The 19,467-nt window shown below is 40.2% G+C and overlaps 1 protein-coding gene across 3 annotated transcripts in view; it reads left to right on the forward strand.

Annotated features, from left to right (window-relative positions):
- LOC139761198 (sphingomyelin phosphodiesterase-like) overlaps positions 1-19,467 on the forward strand; it is a 118,848-nt gene that overhangs the window by 81,401 nt on the left and 17,980 nt on the right. For all 3 annotated transcript variants that reach the window (XM_071685243.1, XM_071685244.1, XM_071685245.1), the window contains exons 3-9: positions 3,386-3,543; positions 6,607-6,843; positions 10,545-10,745; positions 13,250-13,472; positions 13,622-13,734; positions 14,116-14,288; positions 19,222-19,422. In XM_071685243.1, the coding sequence (XP_071541344.1) occupies positions 3,386-3,543; positions 6,607-6,843; positions 10,545-10,745; positions 13,250-13,472; positions 13,622-13,734; positions 14,116-14,288; positions 19,222-19,422 (1,306 nt within the window). The remainder of the gene's footprint in view (positions 1-3,385; positions 3,544-6,606; positions 6,844-10,544; positions 10,746-13,249; positions 13,473-13,621; positions 13,735-14,115; positions 14,289-19,221; positions 19,423-19,467) is intronic.

Below are 19,467 nucleotides of genomic sequence, written 5' to 3' on the forward strand. Positions count from 1 at the left end.
GGGTTGGGCCATTTCTTTCGTCTGTTTCCTTGCGCTACCTCGCAAACGCGGGAGACAGCGACAAAGCAAAAATATATATATATATATATATATATATATATATATATATATATATATATATATATATATATGCAAGAGCCCTGGAAAGAGGGGCAAGTATGAAGTCTGTTGGGGATGAGAGAGCTTGGGAAGTGAGTCAGTTGTTGTTCGCTGATGATACAGGGCTGGTGGCTGATTCATGTGAGAAACTGCAGAAGCTGGTGACTGAGTTTGGTAAAGTGTGTGGAAGAAGAAAGTTAAGAGTAAATGTGAATAAGAGCAAGGTTATTAGGTACAGTAGGGTTGAGGGTCAAGTCAATTGGGAGGTGAGTTTGAATGGAGAAAAACTGGAGGAAGTGAAGTGTTTTAGATATCTGGGAGTGGATCTGTCAGCGGATGGAACCATGGAAGCGGAAGTGGATCATAGGGTGGGGGAGGGGGCGAAAATTTTGGGAGCCTTGAAAAATGTGTGGAAGTCGAGAACATTATCTCGGAAAGCAAAAATGGGTATGTTTGAAGGAATAGTGGTTCCAACAATGTTGTATGGTTGCGAGGCGTGGGCTATGGATAGAGTTGTGCGCAGGAGGATGGATGTGCTGGAAATGAGATGTTTGAGGACAATGTGTGGTGTGAGGTGGTTTGATCGAGTAAGTAACGTAAGGGTAAGAGAGATGTGTGGAAATAAAAAGAGCGTGGTTGAGAGAGCAGAAGAGGGTGTTTTGAAATGGTTAGGGCACATGGAGAGAATGAGTGAGGAAAGATTGACCAAGAGGATATATGTGTCGGAGGTGGAGGGAACGAGGAGAAGAGGGAGACCAAATTGGAGGTGGAAAGATGGAGTGAAAAAGATTTTGTGTGATCGGGGCCTGAACATGCAGGAGGGTGAAAGGAGGGCAAGGAATAGAGTGAATTGGAGCGATGTGGTATACAGGGGTTGACGTGCTGTCAGTGGATTGAATCAAGGCATGTGAAGCGTCTGGGGTAAACCATGGAAAGCTGTGTAGGTATGTATATTTGCGTGTGTGGACGTGTGTATGTACATGTGTATGGGGCGGGGGTGGGCCATTTCTTTCGTCTGTTTCCTTGCGCTACCTCGCAAACGCGGGAGACAGCGACAAAGTATAAAAAAAAAAAAAAAAATATATATATATATATATATTGTTGAACTGGGGCATGTGAAGCGTCTGGGGTAAACCATGCAAAGTGTGTGGGGCCTGGATGTGGAAAGGGAGCTGTGGTTTCGGTGCATTATTACATGACAGCTAGAGACTGAGTGTGAACGAATGGGGCCTTTGGTGTTTTTCATAGCGCTACCTCGCACACATGAGGGGGGAGGGGGTTGTTATTCCATGTGTGGCGAGGTGGCGATGGGAACAAATAAAGGCAGACAGTATGAATTATGTACATGTGTATATATGTATATGTCTGTGTGTGTATATATATGTGTACATTGAGATGTATAGGTATGTATATTGTGCATGGGTGGACAGGTATGTATATACATGTGTATGTGGGCGGGTTGGGCCATTCTTTCGTCTGTTTCCTTGCGCTAACTCGCTAACGCGGGAGACAGCGACAAAGCAAAATAAAAATAAAAAAGAAATAAAAAATATTGTTGATAGTGATAAATGTGTACTGAATGAGTGTAACAAGGCCCACCTACTTTAGATCCTCCCTCCCTCCTCTACCTCTGCTAAGATAAAGATATTTTCATAATAACATTAAACCATTGTCATATATACTTGCTCACTTGTTTGTATGTATCCCTTATGCTTATTATATCATGATTGGATCACGACCTTTAAAGTTTTTAAACCAGTCTGATGGTGTCTGTGATGAAAGTCAAAATATGTATGGATAGAATGAACCAGAGGCCATACAGATTATGGAATTCAGCAGGAAACTCATTAGAAAGGATGTAAAGAAATGCATGATATGAGAAAAGGGGATGAATAGAATATGTTGAATGTTGAGATTGCAAATATGGAGAGTGTACAGAAGTTTAAAAAGTTGTATAATGAATTTCAAGAGGTGGAGAATTCCTTCCCAGTACCATTAAATTGGTAGTTACACATACTCTAAACAACTGCCCAGATGATATCAATAATGATCAATTCTTTGAAAGATGCAAAGAAAGAATATACAGAGGCCATGCCAAGAATCTAAGCAAGAATACATAGAGGCCATGACAAGAATCTAAGCAACAATATACAGAGGCCATGACAAGAATCTAAGCAAGAATATATAGAGGCCATGACAAGAATCTAAGGAACAATATATAGAGGCCATGACAAGAATCTAAGCAAGAATATATAGAGGCCATGACAAGAATCTAAGCAAGAATATACAGAGGCCATGACAAGAATCTAAGCAAGAATATATAGAGGCCATGACAAGAATCTAAGCAAGAATATACAGAGGCCATGACAAGAATCTAAGCAACAACATATAGAGGCCATGACAAGAACCTAAGCAACAACATATAGAGGCCATGACAAGAATCTAAGCAACAACATACAGAGGCTATGACAAGAATCTAAGCAACAGCATATAGAGGCCATGACAAGAATCTAAGCAACAACATACAGAGGCCATGACAAGAATCTAAGCAACAATATATAGAGGCCATGACAAGAATCTAAGCAACAACATACAGAGGCTATGACAAGAATCTAAGCAACAATATATAGAGGCCATGACAAGAATCTAAGCAACAACATATAGAGGCCATGACAAGAATCTAAGCAACAACATACAGAGGCTATGACAAGAATCTAAGCAACAGCATATAGAGGCCATGACAAGAATCTAAGCAACAATATATAGAGGCTATGACAAGAATCTAAGCAACAACATATAGAGGCCATGACAAGAATCTAAGCAAGAAACATTTTAGAAAAAAAATTTAAGATATGTGTAATATCTGGGTAGTGGTTGGGTGTAATAAGCTTCAGAAATTGTGAATGCTGACAGTATTGAAAAGTTTAAAAAGGAACTGTATAAATGGATGATTTAACACACACATGTAGTTTAGAATGATATTTACAACATTAGTTTTGTATAAGGGTATGGATCATTGATTTGGTCATGATACGTGAAGATACATGGGTGGGGTTCAGAAAGCAACAAAGATTTTACTGTACATGTGTTTAGGGGGTTGGATTACAACGAAAGGATAATGGTCATGAATCTAGCTATATACTTGTGTTCACGCATTGTTAGAAGCACAGTAACTCGTTTAAAGTAAATGCTACTTTGTAGGACTGAGGGATTCGAGGTGGTCAGTGGGTTACAATTTATGGACATATGGATTGACTGAATGGTAACTTTTATCTTGATGGTACAGGAGAATGGTTTGGTGTCGGTGCAGGAGCACGCATAGCAAGAGGTCGCTCCCTATCCACCAGCCCTGATCCCGAGGTCATTGTTCTTTCCAATGAGATTGACTCCTGGATGTCTCAGCCTGAGCAGTCTGTGAGCAACATGCCCTACCACCTTCACCAGGTATGTCACTCTATCTAGTTTTTCATAGGTGTTTCATTCTCCTCTGGACCTGGATGTCCTACCCTGAGCAGTCCATCAACAACATTTTTTTTTTTTTTTTTTTTTTTTTTTTTTTTTTTTGCCGCTGTCTCCCGCGTTTGCAAGGTAGCGCAAGGAAACAGACAAAAGAAATGGCCCAACCCACCCCCATACACATGTATATACATACACGTCCACACACGCAAATATACATACCTACACAGCTTTCCATGGTTTACCCCAGACGCTTCACATGCCCTGATTCAGTCCACTGACAGCACGTCAACCCCGGTATACCACATCGATCCAATTCACTCTATTCCTTGCCCTCCTTTCACCCTCCTGCACGTTCAGGCCCTGATCACACAAAATCTTTTTCACTCCATCTTTCCACCTCCAATTTGGTCTCCCTCTTCTCCTCGTTCCCTCCACCTCCAACACATATATCCTCTTGGTCAATCTTTCCTGACTCATTCTCTCCATGTGCCCAAACCATTTCAAAACACCCTCTTCTGCTCTCTCAACCACGCTCTTTTTATTTCCAAACATCTCTCTTACCCTTACGTTACTTACTCGATCAAACCACCTCACACCACACATTGTCCTCAAACATCTCATTTCCAGCACATCCACCCTCCTGCGCACAACTCTATTCATAGCCCACGCCTCGCAACCATACAAAATTGTTGGAACCACTATTCCTTCAAACATACCCATTTTTGCTTTCCGAGATAATGTTCTCGACTTCCACACATTCTTCAAGGCTCCCAGGATTTTCGCCCCCTCCCCCACCCTATGATCCACTTCCGCTTCCTTAGTTCCATCCGCTGCCAGATCCACTCCCAGATATCTAAAACACTTTACTTTCTCCAGTTTTTTCTCCATTCAAACTTACCTCCCAATTGACTTGACCCTCAACCCTACTGTACCTAATAACCTTGCTCTTATTCACATTTACTCTTAACGTTCTTCTTTCACACACTTTACCAAACTCAGTCACCAGCTTCTGCAGTTTCTCACATGAATCAGCCACCAGCGCTGTATCATCAGCGAACAACAACTGACTCACTTCCCAAGCTCCCTCATCCACAACAGACTTCATACTTGCCCCTCTTTCCAAAACTCTTGCATTCACCTTCCTAACAACCCCATCCATAAACAAATTAAACAACCATGGAGACATCACACACCCCTGCCGCAAAGCTACATTCACTGAGAACCAATCACTTTCCTCTCTTCCTACACGTACACATGCCTTACATCCTCGATAAAAACTTTTCACTGCTTCTAACAACTTGCCTCCCACACCATATATTCTTAATACCTTCCGCAGAGCATCTCTATCAACTCTATCATATGCCTTCTCCAGATCCATAAATGCTACATACAAATCCATATGCTTTTCTAAGTATTTCTCACATACATTCTTCAAAGCAAACACCTGATCCACACATCCTCTACCACTTCTGAAAACACACTGCCCTTCCCCAATCTGATGCTCTGTACATGCCTTCACCCTCTCAATCAATACCCTCCCATATAATTTACCAGGAATACTCAACTAACTTATACATCTGAAATTTGAGCACTCACTCTTATCCCCTTTGCCTTTGTACAATGGCACTATGCACGCATTCTGCATTCAACAACATACTTTACCATATTTTCCAGGTTGTTAGTAAACCTTTTATGTTAGGTTTACAGTTTTTGCTAAGAGGACTCCTCTACCTACACCAGGTAAACTTTTAAGAAGCATTGCCTTTATCTTTACTGAATTGGTTCTCATACCTTAAATGGTCTTTTTAATCCCTTTTGATATAAAATTCCAATTTGGTACTTCAAAACTGGAAACTGTTTGGTTTTCACTTAAGTAAATAGACCCAGTCCTAATATATAAAGGGGAACCTAACTGAATCTGTTGTGCTTTAGACTGTTTATTTTAAGATATATCTTAGATTGTAGGAAAAAACAAATCAAGTGGAATGAAATATTTCATCTTGACTCATTTTCAATCGGGACCTTTTGTTATAACTCAGAGTTTGATAATTTTATGAGTCCGGAGTCTCATACTGTTCATTTTGATATGTTGTAATGTCTCAAATCTGGCAGCCTTTAGGCTAAGCCATCATAGGACAATTAATTTGGTTGGATTATAGGCATTGATATTAGAACCAGATAGCAGATTGAGTAGTTTTATTTTCCTAGTGCTGAAATTTGCTTTTAACTGTTCATAGGCACGCTTTTCAAGGTTTGCCAATTTTGATCCATGAATTCCTTAAGCATAGCAGTGCCCTTATTCATGTCACATTCAGCAAAGAACTTCAGGCTATCCCTTAATGTGCTCTTCTTTAGTTCCCAAAGGGTTCCTGCTCTCTGCAGAATCTTGAGCTGTATGTGCATTTACTTTTATACGACTTGCACCATTACACTTGTCATTGAATTAAGGATCTGTGTTAATTTGTACAAAGAAAGAAAAGTCCTTAAACCATATATATACACAAGGTCACCTTTCCCAACACAATTCCTATGCTTAGCAGTTCAAAAGAGAGCACAAAATGGACTGTTGCTATGAATAGACATATGGGAAATGCCCACAGACATGGGTGTCATATTACTGACCACCAGAACCCTTGCAAGTGCCAGAGTATAGGAATTACCTAAGTTTAGAATGCTCTATTGGAGACATTAAAGTGTTCAAGAAAAACTTTATAATTAATTTCCAAGTAAACTTCATTTGATAGTAGCTGATTTATAATGATTTATGTACTCGGTGGCATTATATGTACAGTTTTTCCCTAATGCTTTGAAAATATGATTATTAGATTAAATCTTTTAGTAAGACATTCTTAATATTGTAATGATGATTTTAAAGTGTAACATCTGGGTCATCATTACTGAGAATACATCAAAACTTTCAGGAATTCTTTACAAGATAGTGGAGTATGTTACAAAAGATCTTAATGATCATTGTTTCTAAGAGCAATTTTCTAGATTTATTTACACATGAATGAAATAAGATCAATTGACCCAGGTTTATTCTTTTAGGTACTTAATGCACTGAATGGAACCGACAATGTAGAGAGTAACAAGGAAGACCCTGACCGCATCTTTCGTGGGTCAGACACCTACTGTGGATCATGTCAAATCCTTTCAAAGATGGTTATTGGTTATTCTCGTCTTGGTGGACCTATTGACATCATGGCAAATTTTCTAGTCAAGATCTGCTTTATTATAGGGTACCGATCCATCCCAGTCTGTCGTGGTATTATCAATCAGGACAAGGTGAGAGGTATGTGTGTGTGTGCACGTGTGAACGTATCTGTTATAACCTGTATGCATTGTATAGGGAGGGAGGTTCACACCTGGATGACCACATCTCATGAACTCTATCCACTATCACTCAGCTTCTTCAACTTCTGTATACTGCTAGCATTTACTACATCGTCACTTGTGCCAGTCACCCACAACTGAAACAGTACTTTCCCCACATCTTTTTCAAACATGCTTTTTTCTTAGCCTCAAACTATACCCTCTATTATTTATTTATATTTCTTTATTATATTTTGTCGCTGTCTCCCGCGTTAGTGAGGTAGCGCAAGGAAACAGACGAAAGAATGGCCCAGCCCAACCACATACATAAATGCCCACACACGCACATATACATACCTATACATTTCAACGTATACATACATATACATACACAGATATATACATATATACACATGTACACAATTCACACCTACCTTCATCCATTCCTGTCTCCACCCTGCCACACATGAAATGGCACCCCCCTCCCCCCGCACGCATGTGAGGTAGCACTAGGAAAAGACAACAAAGGCCACATTCGTTCACACTCAGTCTCTAGCTGTCATGAGTAATGCACCGAAACCACAGCTCCCTTTCCACATCCAGGCCTCACAAAACTTTCCATGGTTTACCCAAGACACTTCACATGCCCTGGTTCAATCCATTGACAGCACGTCGATCCCGGTATACCACATCATTCCAGTTTACTGTATTCCTTGCATGCCTTACACCCTCCTGTATGTTCAGGCCCCGATCTCTCAAAATCTTTTTCACTCCATCCTTCCACCTCCAGTTTGGTCTCCCACTTATCGTTCCCTCCACCTCTGACACATATATCCTATTTGTCAATTTTTCCTCACTCATTCTCTCCAGGTAACTAAACCATTTCAGTACACCCTCTTCTGCTCTCTCGACCACACTCTTTTTATTACCACACATCTCTCTTACCCTTTCATTACTTACTCTAGTATTACATCTCACAAACAACTGATGGGTGTCATTGTTATCCAACTGATTTATACACTATATGATGGGCAACTTGGCAATCTTCAGCTTTTTCCTTCAGCTCATATCCCTCAACTCGGGTATGCATACCATATTTGTTGATTTTTTCTAACCCTCTCAATTAGATCTTTGTGCTTCTTCTGTGTGTGGTGACCAGGCTTGAGAAAAGTAAACCAGTTTAGGCTTGGTGTATGCTGTGAATAGCTTGCCATACATTTTACTTAACCATTTATGTGAATACTATTCTGAATTATGTCAGCCTGTTTGACCTCATAACCATTCTCTTTATGTGGATTACTGGTGACATGTTTTGACCCAGTCTTCTCCCAAGTCTTTCCTGCACACAGACTCTCATAGCTTGTTTTTTTTAATGGTAATCATACTATAACCTTCTTTCACTGTGTTCCATCTTCATTATTTTGCATTTACTGGGGTCATATGTCACCACCCATTTATCAGACGAACTATGAAGTTCATCTAGGTCCCCTTTTATGCTGGTGCAATAGTTATAAATCTTTACTTCTCACCTGTCATGAGCACCATCCATAGACATGTTTTGGTATATGTCCAGCGAACTATGAAGTTCATCTAGGTCCCCTTTTATGCTGGTGCAATAGTTATAAATCTTTACTTCTCACCTGTCATGAGCACCATCCATAGACATGTTTTGGTATATGTCCAGCCCTAGCTGGTCATTTACACAAACTAAGAAGAGCAGTGTTCCGAAGACTGAGCTTTGTGGCATTCCACTCATAATACCTACCCATTTCAAGAGTGTTTCCTCTGACTAGTGTCCTCTTTTTCCTCCCACAAAAGGAGTATTCTATCCTCTGAAGGAGTCTCCCCTTTAATCCTGCTTGAAGATCTTGCTTCTTTAGCAGTTTCCTATGTGACAGAGTGTCAGATGCTTTCTGGCAGTCCAGAAACACAAGTCAAGCCATCTGTCTCTTTTGCTTGAATTTAAGCTAATAATCTACTATAGAAGTATGAGATTTGTTACACATCTTTCTTTGAATCTATGTTGCTTAACTTTGATAGTTTCTTCTTTCCAAGTATTCATCCATTTTCTTTCTGATTATCTTTTCCAGCATTTTACAGACTCCACTTACGAGGGAAACTGGTATGTAGATCAGTGCAATATCTTGGTCTCTTTTCTTAACCCTTTTGGTGCTGCGGTCATATGTTAATTCCGTATGTGGCAGGATGCTTTTGGTATCAATCTACATACATAAAAAATGAACTGCCTGTTTGTCTGTTGGTTCTTGAATTCCTTTTGTATTCCTTTATATGATATACTGCCTTAAGGTAAATTCCATGCACATCATAGAATCTCTTGGCTGGCCACCAGATGGCATTCCAAACGAAGGGTAAGTCATTAGAGCTGTCTGGAGGTCTCACTGACCCACTAGTGACTGCAGAGGATGGTTGCACACCTTCTTTTGGGACTCTACCCATATTGCCCCTTGTCACACTCCCAATGCCCATGTGTATGGTTGATCATTCCTGGAAGTAATGTTTATTTCCTCGGTTAAGAATGCTTAACTCTTGATTTATCAGACAAATGATACTGAAAATTTTTGTGTGCTTAATCACATGAATGAAACTTACCATCTGAGATTTAGTTTGATGGGAGTCTTCTTGGCTTTAGAACAAAATAATCAGGTGCTCTTGTGCAGTATAAGAATCATTTTTGTTTTAAAGATTCATGAACAATTTTCTCACATTTGAGAGCAGGGCTAAGCTATATAGTCTTTCTTGGCCAGGAGGATATGGAGAGAATGAGTGAAGAAAGATTGACAAAGAGGCTATGTGTGTCAGAGGTGGAGGGATCAAAGAGAAGTGGGAGACCAAATTGGAGGTGGAAGGATGGAGTGAAAAAGATTTTGAGCAATCGGGGCCTGAACATACAGGAGGGTGAGAGGTGTGCAAAAAATAGAGTGAATTAGAACTGTGTGGTATACTGGGGTCAATGTGCTAGCACGTCAATGGACTGAACCAGGGCATGTGAAACATCTGGGGGTAAACCATGGAAAGGTCTGTGGGGCCTGGATGTGGATAGGGAGCTGTGGTTTCAGTGCATTACACATAACAGCTAGAGACTGAGTGTGACAAATGTGGCCTTTTTTGTCTGTTTTCCTGGTGCTACTTCGCTGAAGCAGGGGGTAGCGATACTGTTTCCTGTGGGGCAGGGTAGCACCAGGAATGGATGAAGGCAAGCAAGTATGAATATGTACTTGTGTATATATGCATATGTCTTTGTATGGGTATGTATATGCGTATATGTTGATATGTATATGTGTGTGTATGAGCATTTATGTATATATGTGTATATTATTATGAGTTCACGTGGATATGAAACACACTCAGTTGTGATCCTTTCCTGTATGTGTATATGAGTGGATGGGCCATTCTTTGTACATATGAGATTGCCATAGTTAGGAAAGTCATTTGCCTGTGCCTTTTGGTTACCATAAAAGGAAAAAAGACAGACCATATCAATTTTCTCTATTTTTCTCATTAGTAGTTTGACTGGTCAGGAGTAGATTTTGTAAGATATAACTGCATTGTCATGAGCAATGTTTCTCCTAGTCTTTTCTTTTATATTCAGTGGTGAAATTCTTAGTATTCTTTTACACCTTCACAGCTTAATCATCATTTTCCCTCTACACCAGCACCCTTTAGAATGGATCCTGCGCAACAGCAATGCTGGTTCAGAAGAGGTTTGTGCATTGGTGCTAGGGAACCAGGGCTGTGGGGTCTTCAGACGTTCCCCCTGGACTGTAGTCTTGCCACCCCCAGACTCCCAAGCCCAGCTCAAGATCCAGTCACCCTCCAGAGATGGACAGGCTTACACTTTGGAGTCATCATCACAGGTATAATTAGGTACAGGTTGAGTATCAAATTTTTTTCATAAAAATTCCATTTCCCACATTAGTGAGGTAGCGTTAAAAACAGGGGACTAAGCCTTAGAGGAAATATTCTCATTTGGCCCCCTTCTCTGTTCCTTCTTTTGGAAAATTAAGAAACGGGAGGGGAGGCAGTATCAAAAATATAGATTTCTAAATGCTTAAGGGCAGTATGTTGTATGAGAAGGGTTGATCATGTGAGGACTGACAGTATGAGCTTAAGCAAGGTGTAGTAATAACTGCAACTAGATTGAGAGGCTGACCAAGATGTGCTGAAAAGGTGTGGGCTGATAGAGAGGATCAGTGAAGCAGAACTGAAGTGAGCAAGAGGGAGGAGACCAAAAAGGAGGTTGAAAGATATCCGTGAGGTGCTGGGACCTGAACATTCATGAGGGTTAGAGGCATCCATGGAATAGAGCAAATTGCAGCATTGCATATAGTGGGTGACATGCTGTCAATTGGCTGAGCTAGGGCATATGAAGTGGACAGGTGAAACTATGGAATTGGTTTGTGAAGCATATCTGTGGATGTTAAGCTCTGGTTTTAGTATATTATACATGAAGACTTGGAGTGGATGTGAGCAAATGAAACCATTCTTTTGTATGTCCTTGGCACTGCATCAGGAAGGGGGGAAAAGATGTAGCAGCATAAAAAGATATCAAAATCCTTATGATTTCTTTGAATCTGTTTCATCTACGAGGTGCTGTGTCGTTATACAGGTTTCTTCCCAAATTTTCAACTGTCATCACTGCTTATATGATTTCACTGTATAAGCTATCATTAGGGGGTGAGTCCCAGTGTAAGAACAAGGATATGATGCTCTTTACAACACCCTGGTTAGACCTCATTTAGAATGTATGATTCTTCTCTGATCACAAACCTTGATCAAGGACAAAGAAGAATGAATGAATTCAGTAAAGAATAGCAACATTAATTTTGTCACTTAGATATGTACCATCTTGAGAAAGACTCCAAGATCTGAAATTATTCATATTAAAAGAAGTGCAGACCTCAGTGAAAAATTAGAGAAGTTTTCAAATGGCTAAATACTGTAATTTCAACAACAAAATGCGTAGCAATTTCTTCATATTAGATGCATATTCAATGATCATACATTATGATATCAAATTAAAAGGAATGGGGCATAATAGTAGCTAGAACAAAAGATTTCTTTTTGTTATAGTGTTGTAGAACTTTGGAATGAACTACCATGAGAGTCAGTGCAAAGACTGTTTATACCTTTAAATCAAGTAAAAAGAAAATGAAAATTCTACAATGATAATAGTGATGGGTGAATAAGCCCAATCAGGAAGAATAAACATTAATTTTCTAACAGAACCTGAAGTTCTTTTCTCAGACTTTTAACCTACTCCACTGTAGAGTATCCAGCTTCTGATATTGTTTAGGTTATTATTCCCATTCACACTATCCTTAAAATTTTGATGTCATTATATTGTTTTAGTAGTATATAGTGCTCATTCTTAGTTACTTTCATGCTTGCAGTTGCACCAGGGTACTTATGTATGAGTACTCATGACCAGATTTTATCAGAAGATGGTGCAAGCACATAACTCTCTTTGCAGGAAAATATAGTTATGAAGAATGAGTTGCATTTTCACGTATTACATGTATGAGATGGAGATAGTATAAGTTTGTGGATTGAGAGCCAGAAGCCCACATTTGGATGAGATAGCAAGAAAAGAGAATTACCTGGAGCAAAGGATTGATACTTGATAGCCACTTGAAATGCTAGCTCACTGCCCAGCCATCACTAACTCTCCTGATATGCAGATGTGTGGTACCAGTAATGTACCTTCCTGGTCAGTGGTTGTTTATTTTCTACTGCTTACCAGAGGGAGAAGTGACTGGGGATGCACCTTCAGTTTTTACTGTCTGGTCTGGGTTAGGGCTAGGACTCAGGTTACTATTTCCGTCATGTAGCAAATAATCTCATAGTGAACCGAACCATCAGGTTCCCTGTTTTTTTTTTTTTTCCTACAACTGTAGAACTCTTAGACCATTACATACAAACAGTAGCCATGTCCTGTACATACTCACTGGCCTCTTTTGCGTGCATAAATGTGTAAAGACAGAGAATTATATTGGCTTATGAGTGAGCCATTATAGAGATAGAAAAATATTTTGTGGGAAACCAATTGAAGATGAAAAAGAAAATATATTTGTAAGATACTGTGCTTCTTAGGTTGCTCTTGACCTGCATTCTTTCTGCCTCCTTAAAGTTATAATTTTGTCATATACAAAAAGGATATCTGATTTGTCTCCTTGGATTAAAGAGGATTACAGGTACTGCTAAGATTCTCTTTAAAAGAAACTGTCATACTGTAGAGTATTTCTACAGGTTTTCATTTCATTTTGAAGACATGATAAAATGTTTAGTGAATATTAGTGCATTTTACATGTTATTCAAAAGATTTTGCCACAGTACCAAAGATGGTGTCCCATGATTACAGGTGAAAGTAGCTGCAGAATCATCACAGCAGTCCCAACAGCAGCAGCATGAGCATCAGTACGAACAGAAGACTATCCCTCCCTCTGTCACTCTTAATAGCAGCAATAACAGTGGAAGGAAGGTGTTAAAGGTGTTGCACTTGACAGATCCTCACTTTGACCCAGACTATCTTGTTGGTGCAAATGCAGTCTGTGATGCTCCTCTCTGCTGCAACCCTGATAGTGGTGAGGCTTCATTTGACTTGGCAACACATAGTTTAGTCTATTTGTTTATAAGTAAGCTTAAACTCTGCATTTCATCTTGAAAAATATAGTCTTGAACACTGATATCATGCTAACCCTGCTATTCAGTGCTATTTTCTCCTCCTTTACAGGTCCCCTGAAGAATGCGGGTGATGGAGCAGGTAAATGGGGTGACTACCGCAATTGTGACTCCCCACGATGGCTTCTGCAACACATGTTGCATCACATTGTTACTAACCATCCAGTAATTCTTCTCCAGTTCTTGTATATTTTCGTTTATTAGTTATTGCTACTTAGTCACTTTAATGCCTGTATTTGTCATGAATTGGCAGCAGTTTCACTTGAGTAGTTTGCCTGAAGAATATTTGATTCCAGATATAGAAATTAATAGTATTTTCTAGATTGGAAATATGAAGTAATCTGAGTAGCAGAATGGTAATGTATTATTGAATGATATTAATCCTGATCTGCTTGTCAGACAGGGTTATCCTTTTTTGGGCTAACTTGTTGTTTTACTTGGTGAGTAAAACAACAAATACAGAGGTTTATTTTCATCAGGAAATTGAATATTATATTCTGAAAGCTTTGGTACGCCATCCAGTGATTACCCTTAATTTGTTTCCAGGAGATTGACTATGTGTTGTGCACAGGTGACCTAGTTCCTCACCATATCTGGAAGATCACACCACAGGATAATGTAGCTATCATGAAAGAAATGACTGGTATCTTAAAGGGCTTCTTTCCAGACATCCCCATTTATGGTGCCATTGGCAATCATGAGAGTTTCCCAAGGGACAGGTACGTACCAAAGGTGGAATATAGAAAAGGCTAAAAGAAAGTTAGAAGGGGATGGTCAGTTAGCTCTGGATAATTGAGGGTTTTTCTATTAAAAGGATGTAGGAGTGAGGTATCAGTAGAATATAAGGGGCAGGCCTAGGAAAAGACAGAAGGGCGCTATAATGGATGTGAGAGTGTCATAGTAGCTAGAAGTATGAAATTACATGAGGTGGAGGTCTGTTTTCTTGCACTACCTGGCTAACGCAAGAGACGGCGATTAAGTATATCTTGTGGAGGCTAAGGTGAAGATTTGTATGGGTTTTCAGAAAAGAAGAGTGAATGTTGGGGTGAAGAGGGTGGTGAGAGTAAGTGAGCTTGGGAAGGAGACTTGTGTGAGGAAGTACCAGGAGAGACTGAGTACAGAATGGAAAAAGGTGAGAACAATGGAAGTAAGGGGAGTGGGGGAGGAATGGGATGTATTTAGGGAATCAGTGATGGATTGCGCAAAAGATGCTTGTGGCATGAGAAGAGTGGGAGATGGGTTGATTAGAAAGGGTAGTGAGTGGTGGGATGAAGAAGTAAGAGTATTAGTGAAAGAGAAGAGAGAGGCATTTGGACGATTTTTGCAGGGAAAAAATGCAATTGAGTGGGAGATGTATAAAAGAAAGAGACAGGAGGTCAAGAGAAAGGTGCAAGAGGTGAAAAAAAGGGCAAATGAGAGTTGGGGTGAGAGAGTATCATTAAATTTTAGGGAGAATAAAAAGATGTTCTGGAAGGAGGTAAATAAAGTGCGTAAGACAAGGGAGCAAATGGGAACTTCAGTGAAGGGCGCAAATGGGGAGGTGATAACAAGTAGTGGTGATGTGAGAAGGAGATGGAGTGAGTATTTTGAAGGTTTGTTGAATATGTTTGATGATAGAGTGGCAGATATAGGGTGTTTTGGTCGAGGTGGTGTGCAAAGTGAGAGGGTTAGGGAAAATGATTTGGTAAACAGAGAAGAGGTAGTGAAAGCTTTGCGGAAGATGAAAGCCGGCAAGGCAGCAGGTTTGGATGGTATTGCAGTGGAATTTATTAAAAAAGGGGGTGACTGTATTGTTGACTGGTTGGTAAGGTTATTTAATGTATGTATGACTCATGGTGAGGTGCCTGAGGATTGGCAGAATGTGTGCATAGTGCCATTGTACAAAGTCAAAGGGGATAAGAGTGAGTGCTCAAATTACAGAGGTATAAGTTTGTTGAGTATTCGTGGTAAATTATATGGGAGGGTATTGATTGAGAGGATGAAGGCATGTACAGAGCATCAGATTGGGGAAGAGCAGTGTGGTTTCAGAAGTGGTAGAGGATGTGTGGATCAGGTGTTTGCTTTGAAGAATGTATGTGAGAAATACTTAGAAAAGCAAATGGATTTGTATGTAGCATTTATGGATCTGGAGAAGGCATATGATAGAGTTGATAGAGATGCTCTGTGGAAGGTATTAAGAATATATGGTGTGGGAGGCAAGTTGTTAGAAGCAGTGAAAAGTTTTTATCGAGGATGTAAGGCATGCGTACGTGTAAAAGAGAGGAAAGTGATTGGTTCTCAGTGAATGTAGCTTTGCGGCAGGGGTGTGTGATGTCTCCATGGTTGTTTAATTTGTTTATGGATGGGGTTGTTAGGGAGGTGAATGCAAGAGTTTTGGAAAGAGGGGCAAGTATGAAGTCTGTTGGGGATGAGAGAGCTTGGGAAGTGAGTCAGTTGTTGTTCGCTGATGATACAGCGCTGGTGGCTGATTCATGTGAGAAACTGCAGAAGCTGGTGACTGAGTTTGGTAAAGTGTGTGGAAGAAGAAAGTTAAGAGTAAATGTGAAGAAGAGCAAGGTTATTAGGTACAGTAGGGTTGAGGGTCAAGTCAATTGGGAGGTGAGTTTGAATGGAGAAAAACTGGAGGAAGTAAAGTGTTTTAGATATCTGGGAGTGGATCTGGCAGCGGATGGAACCATGGAAGCGGAAGTGGATCATAGGGTGGGGGAGGGGGCGAAAATTCTGGGAGCCTTGAAGAATGTGTGGAAGTCGAGAACATTATCTCGGAAAGCAAAAATGGGTATGTTTGAAGGAATAGTGGTTCCAACAATGTTGTATGGTTGTGAGGCGTGGGCTATGGATAGAGTGGTGCGCAGGAGGATGGATGGGCTGGAAATGAGATGTTTGAGGACAATGTGTGGTGTGAGGTGGTTTGATCGAGTAAGTAACGTAAGGGTAAGAGAGATGTGTGGAAATAAAAAGAGCATGGTTGAGAGAGCAGAGGAGGGTGTTTTGAAATGGTTTGGGCACATGGAGAGAATGAGTGAGGAAAGGTTGACCAAGAGGATATATGTGTCGGAGGTGGAGGGAACGAGGAGAAGAGGGAGACCAAATTGGAGGTGGAAAGATGGAGTGAAAAAGATTTTGTGTGATCGGGGCCTGAACATGCAGGAGGGTGAAAGGAGGGCGAAGAATAGAGTGAATTAGAGCGATGTGGTATACCGGGGTTGACGTGCTGTCAGTGGATTGAATCAAGGCATGTGAAGCGTCTGGGGTAAACCATGGAAAGCTGTGTAGGTATGTATATTTGCGTGTGTGGACGTATGTATATACATGTGTATGGGGGTGGGTTGGGCCATTTCTTTCGTCTGTTTCCTTGCGCTACCTGGCAAACGCAGGAGACAGCGACAAAGAAAAAAAAGAAAATATGTATATAAAACAATGAGTGCTTCCCTTGTCTTCCAACTCCTTCTTTTCTTTAGAATTAAACCAAAACTCCTGTAAATGCATACCAAGTTTCCTCCAATGCCTTCCATCCCAGTATTCTGTAGACCTACCCTTTACTCTAAAAGACCCTTACATTCACTCCATTATCACCACATCTTGCTGTACGCCATATGAGACTCCAGGTTAGGTTAGGATGCACCTGTTGCCTGTGTCCTTTGCTCCCTTCAATTAAGGTGATCTACTCTAATGTCCAGTGAAGGGGTCTACCCCGTACACCTGCCCATAGTTTTAGCTTCTTTATCAATTTGAAAATCAGATACAAATGTCAAAGGCAGCTATTCAGCATTTCAAGAGCACACAGTCTACCCTTCATTCTCTTTTATCTAAGTTGAAGTGATGGATGTTTAAAAGATAATCTCCATATGACCTCCTTTCACAGAGTTTGACAAACTACTGTTGTTAGTGAGACTGGCCTGTAGTTGAGGGCAATTTCTTGATCACTTTTTTTAATATGGGCACAACTTGTGCCCTCATGAATGGGGTATTTTATCAGGACTATGACCTTGTATGAGTCTACTTCATTTAGTTACCTGATTGTATCTTTAAGCTATTTCTCTGTCTCTCCATACTTATGCCATCTCCCAACATTTCACTGTTACCATCTTATTTTCCTCCAAATTGAAAACTTCTAGATTTATCATTCACCTCCTCACATAGTTCCTCATCATTCTCAAGAATTCTTCCCTCCAAGTTCCTTAGCCTGATTAACTGCCAGTTAACTGACTGTTCATTTCCATTGAACTTATAGAAAAGTTTTGGATTTTCAATTGCTTTGTCCACACTACCATTTTCAGAATCTCTCTTCTCTTCCCTCCTTTACATTCCATTAAACCCCACTTTTATTGCAAGTTTCTGTACCTATTTAAGCACCTCTTGAAAACACATCTCTATATCAGATGTTAACCTAAGCATCCTTACTTTGATATCATGTCTGTATTTCCCCAATCTCCCGATTTCTTTTAATTCTCTGTTTGCATCCATTATGTCCAATGCCTCAAGAATAACTGGACTTGCTCCCCTTCTTTGGCTTTTCATCTTGTTTGGAAGATGGTCTTCTAGCCTATAGACCATCATAGATGTACTCCTGGTTAATTCCGTCTGTATGGCTTCCTTTATTTGCATGGTAATCCATCTTTCTCATATCTCCTGCATTCTCACTATGTCCTTTTCATCTCTTACCTCATCAGAAATCTGTATTTTCAGAATTAGAGGATGAGTGAGTTAGATAATTTTGACACAGTGCCAAGTTAATGTGTGGTAGGTAGTAGCAATTGTTAGGCAGCCTCTAACCAGGGAGGTATATTACTGATACTGCCTGCCTAGGTATCAGGAGGGTTAGTGATGGCTGCATGAGCCAGCACTTCAGTGGTTGTCAAGTTGTACTCCTGTAACCCAGGTGGCTGCCTTTTCTTTCTGTACTTACTCATGGACTCGTGGCATTCTGTCCACAAACATGCAATCTTTACTTGCCACACACATTACTTAGCAACACTTAACTCACACAATTCATCCTTTGTGGCTAAATTTTCCTGTGGCGAGTGCTATGTACTAGCCCTGCCTCTTGGTAAAATGTTAGGAGAAATAGATAGAAGTAATAGGTCGGAACACTAGGCAGGTGCATTAAGTAGAAATGATAGGTAAAAATAGTAGGTAGGAACATTAGATGGGAGCATTAGGTAGTAGTTGAATAAAACACATGACAGGAACATTAAGTAGAAGCCTCTGAAAACACTGCTCTATAGTTGCCCTCTACCAATGGCCTATTAAGGGTAAGGCACTAGAGGCTAAGAAATGGCGCTGGAGTTCACCAGGTATGGAGACACTTTTGCCTTGGCCACCCCCTTGATGGAGTTCCTGGAAGGGGTGATTATCAGAGATATAGAGTGATAGAACAGTGTGAAAGCTAAATATATACTAGGCTGATTTGGATTTAAGTGAATACAGTCATAAATAACAGTATGATTAGAACATAAACTGATTGAAAATTATATAGCCCAGTAAGTGTATTGATGAGAATTTAGTATGAAATATGGATATGTAACTGTCATCTAATCCTATGCATCATGTTTCTGCAGTTTATATAGCCCAGTAAGTGTATTGATGAGAATTTAGTATGAAATATGGATATGTAACTGTCATCTAATCCTATGCATCATGTTTCTGCAGTTTTCCCCCTCCGGAGGTACCAGAGGTGTGGTCACGGTTTGGCATACAGTGGCTATATGATGCAATTTCAGAACAGTGGGGGCATATGATTGGAGAGCCTGTACCTTCCATTGCCCGTTTTGCTGGTTATTACTCCATCTTGGCACGTCCTGGTCTCAGGATCATCTCTTTAAACACAAATTACTGCTATAGGTTTAACTGGTGAGCAGGAGTACTTTTATTTGTTGTTTATTTTGGGTATTGGTG

Source organism: Panulirus ornatus, chromosome 39, assembly GCF_036320965.1.
Source record: "Panulirus ornatus isolate Po-2019 chromosome 39, ASM3632096v1, whole genome shotgun sequence".
Classification (NCBI taxonomy): domain Eukaryota; kingdom Metazoa; phylum Arthropoda; class Malacostraca; order Decapoda; family Palinuridae; genus Panulirus; species Panulirus ornatus.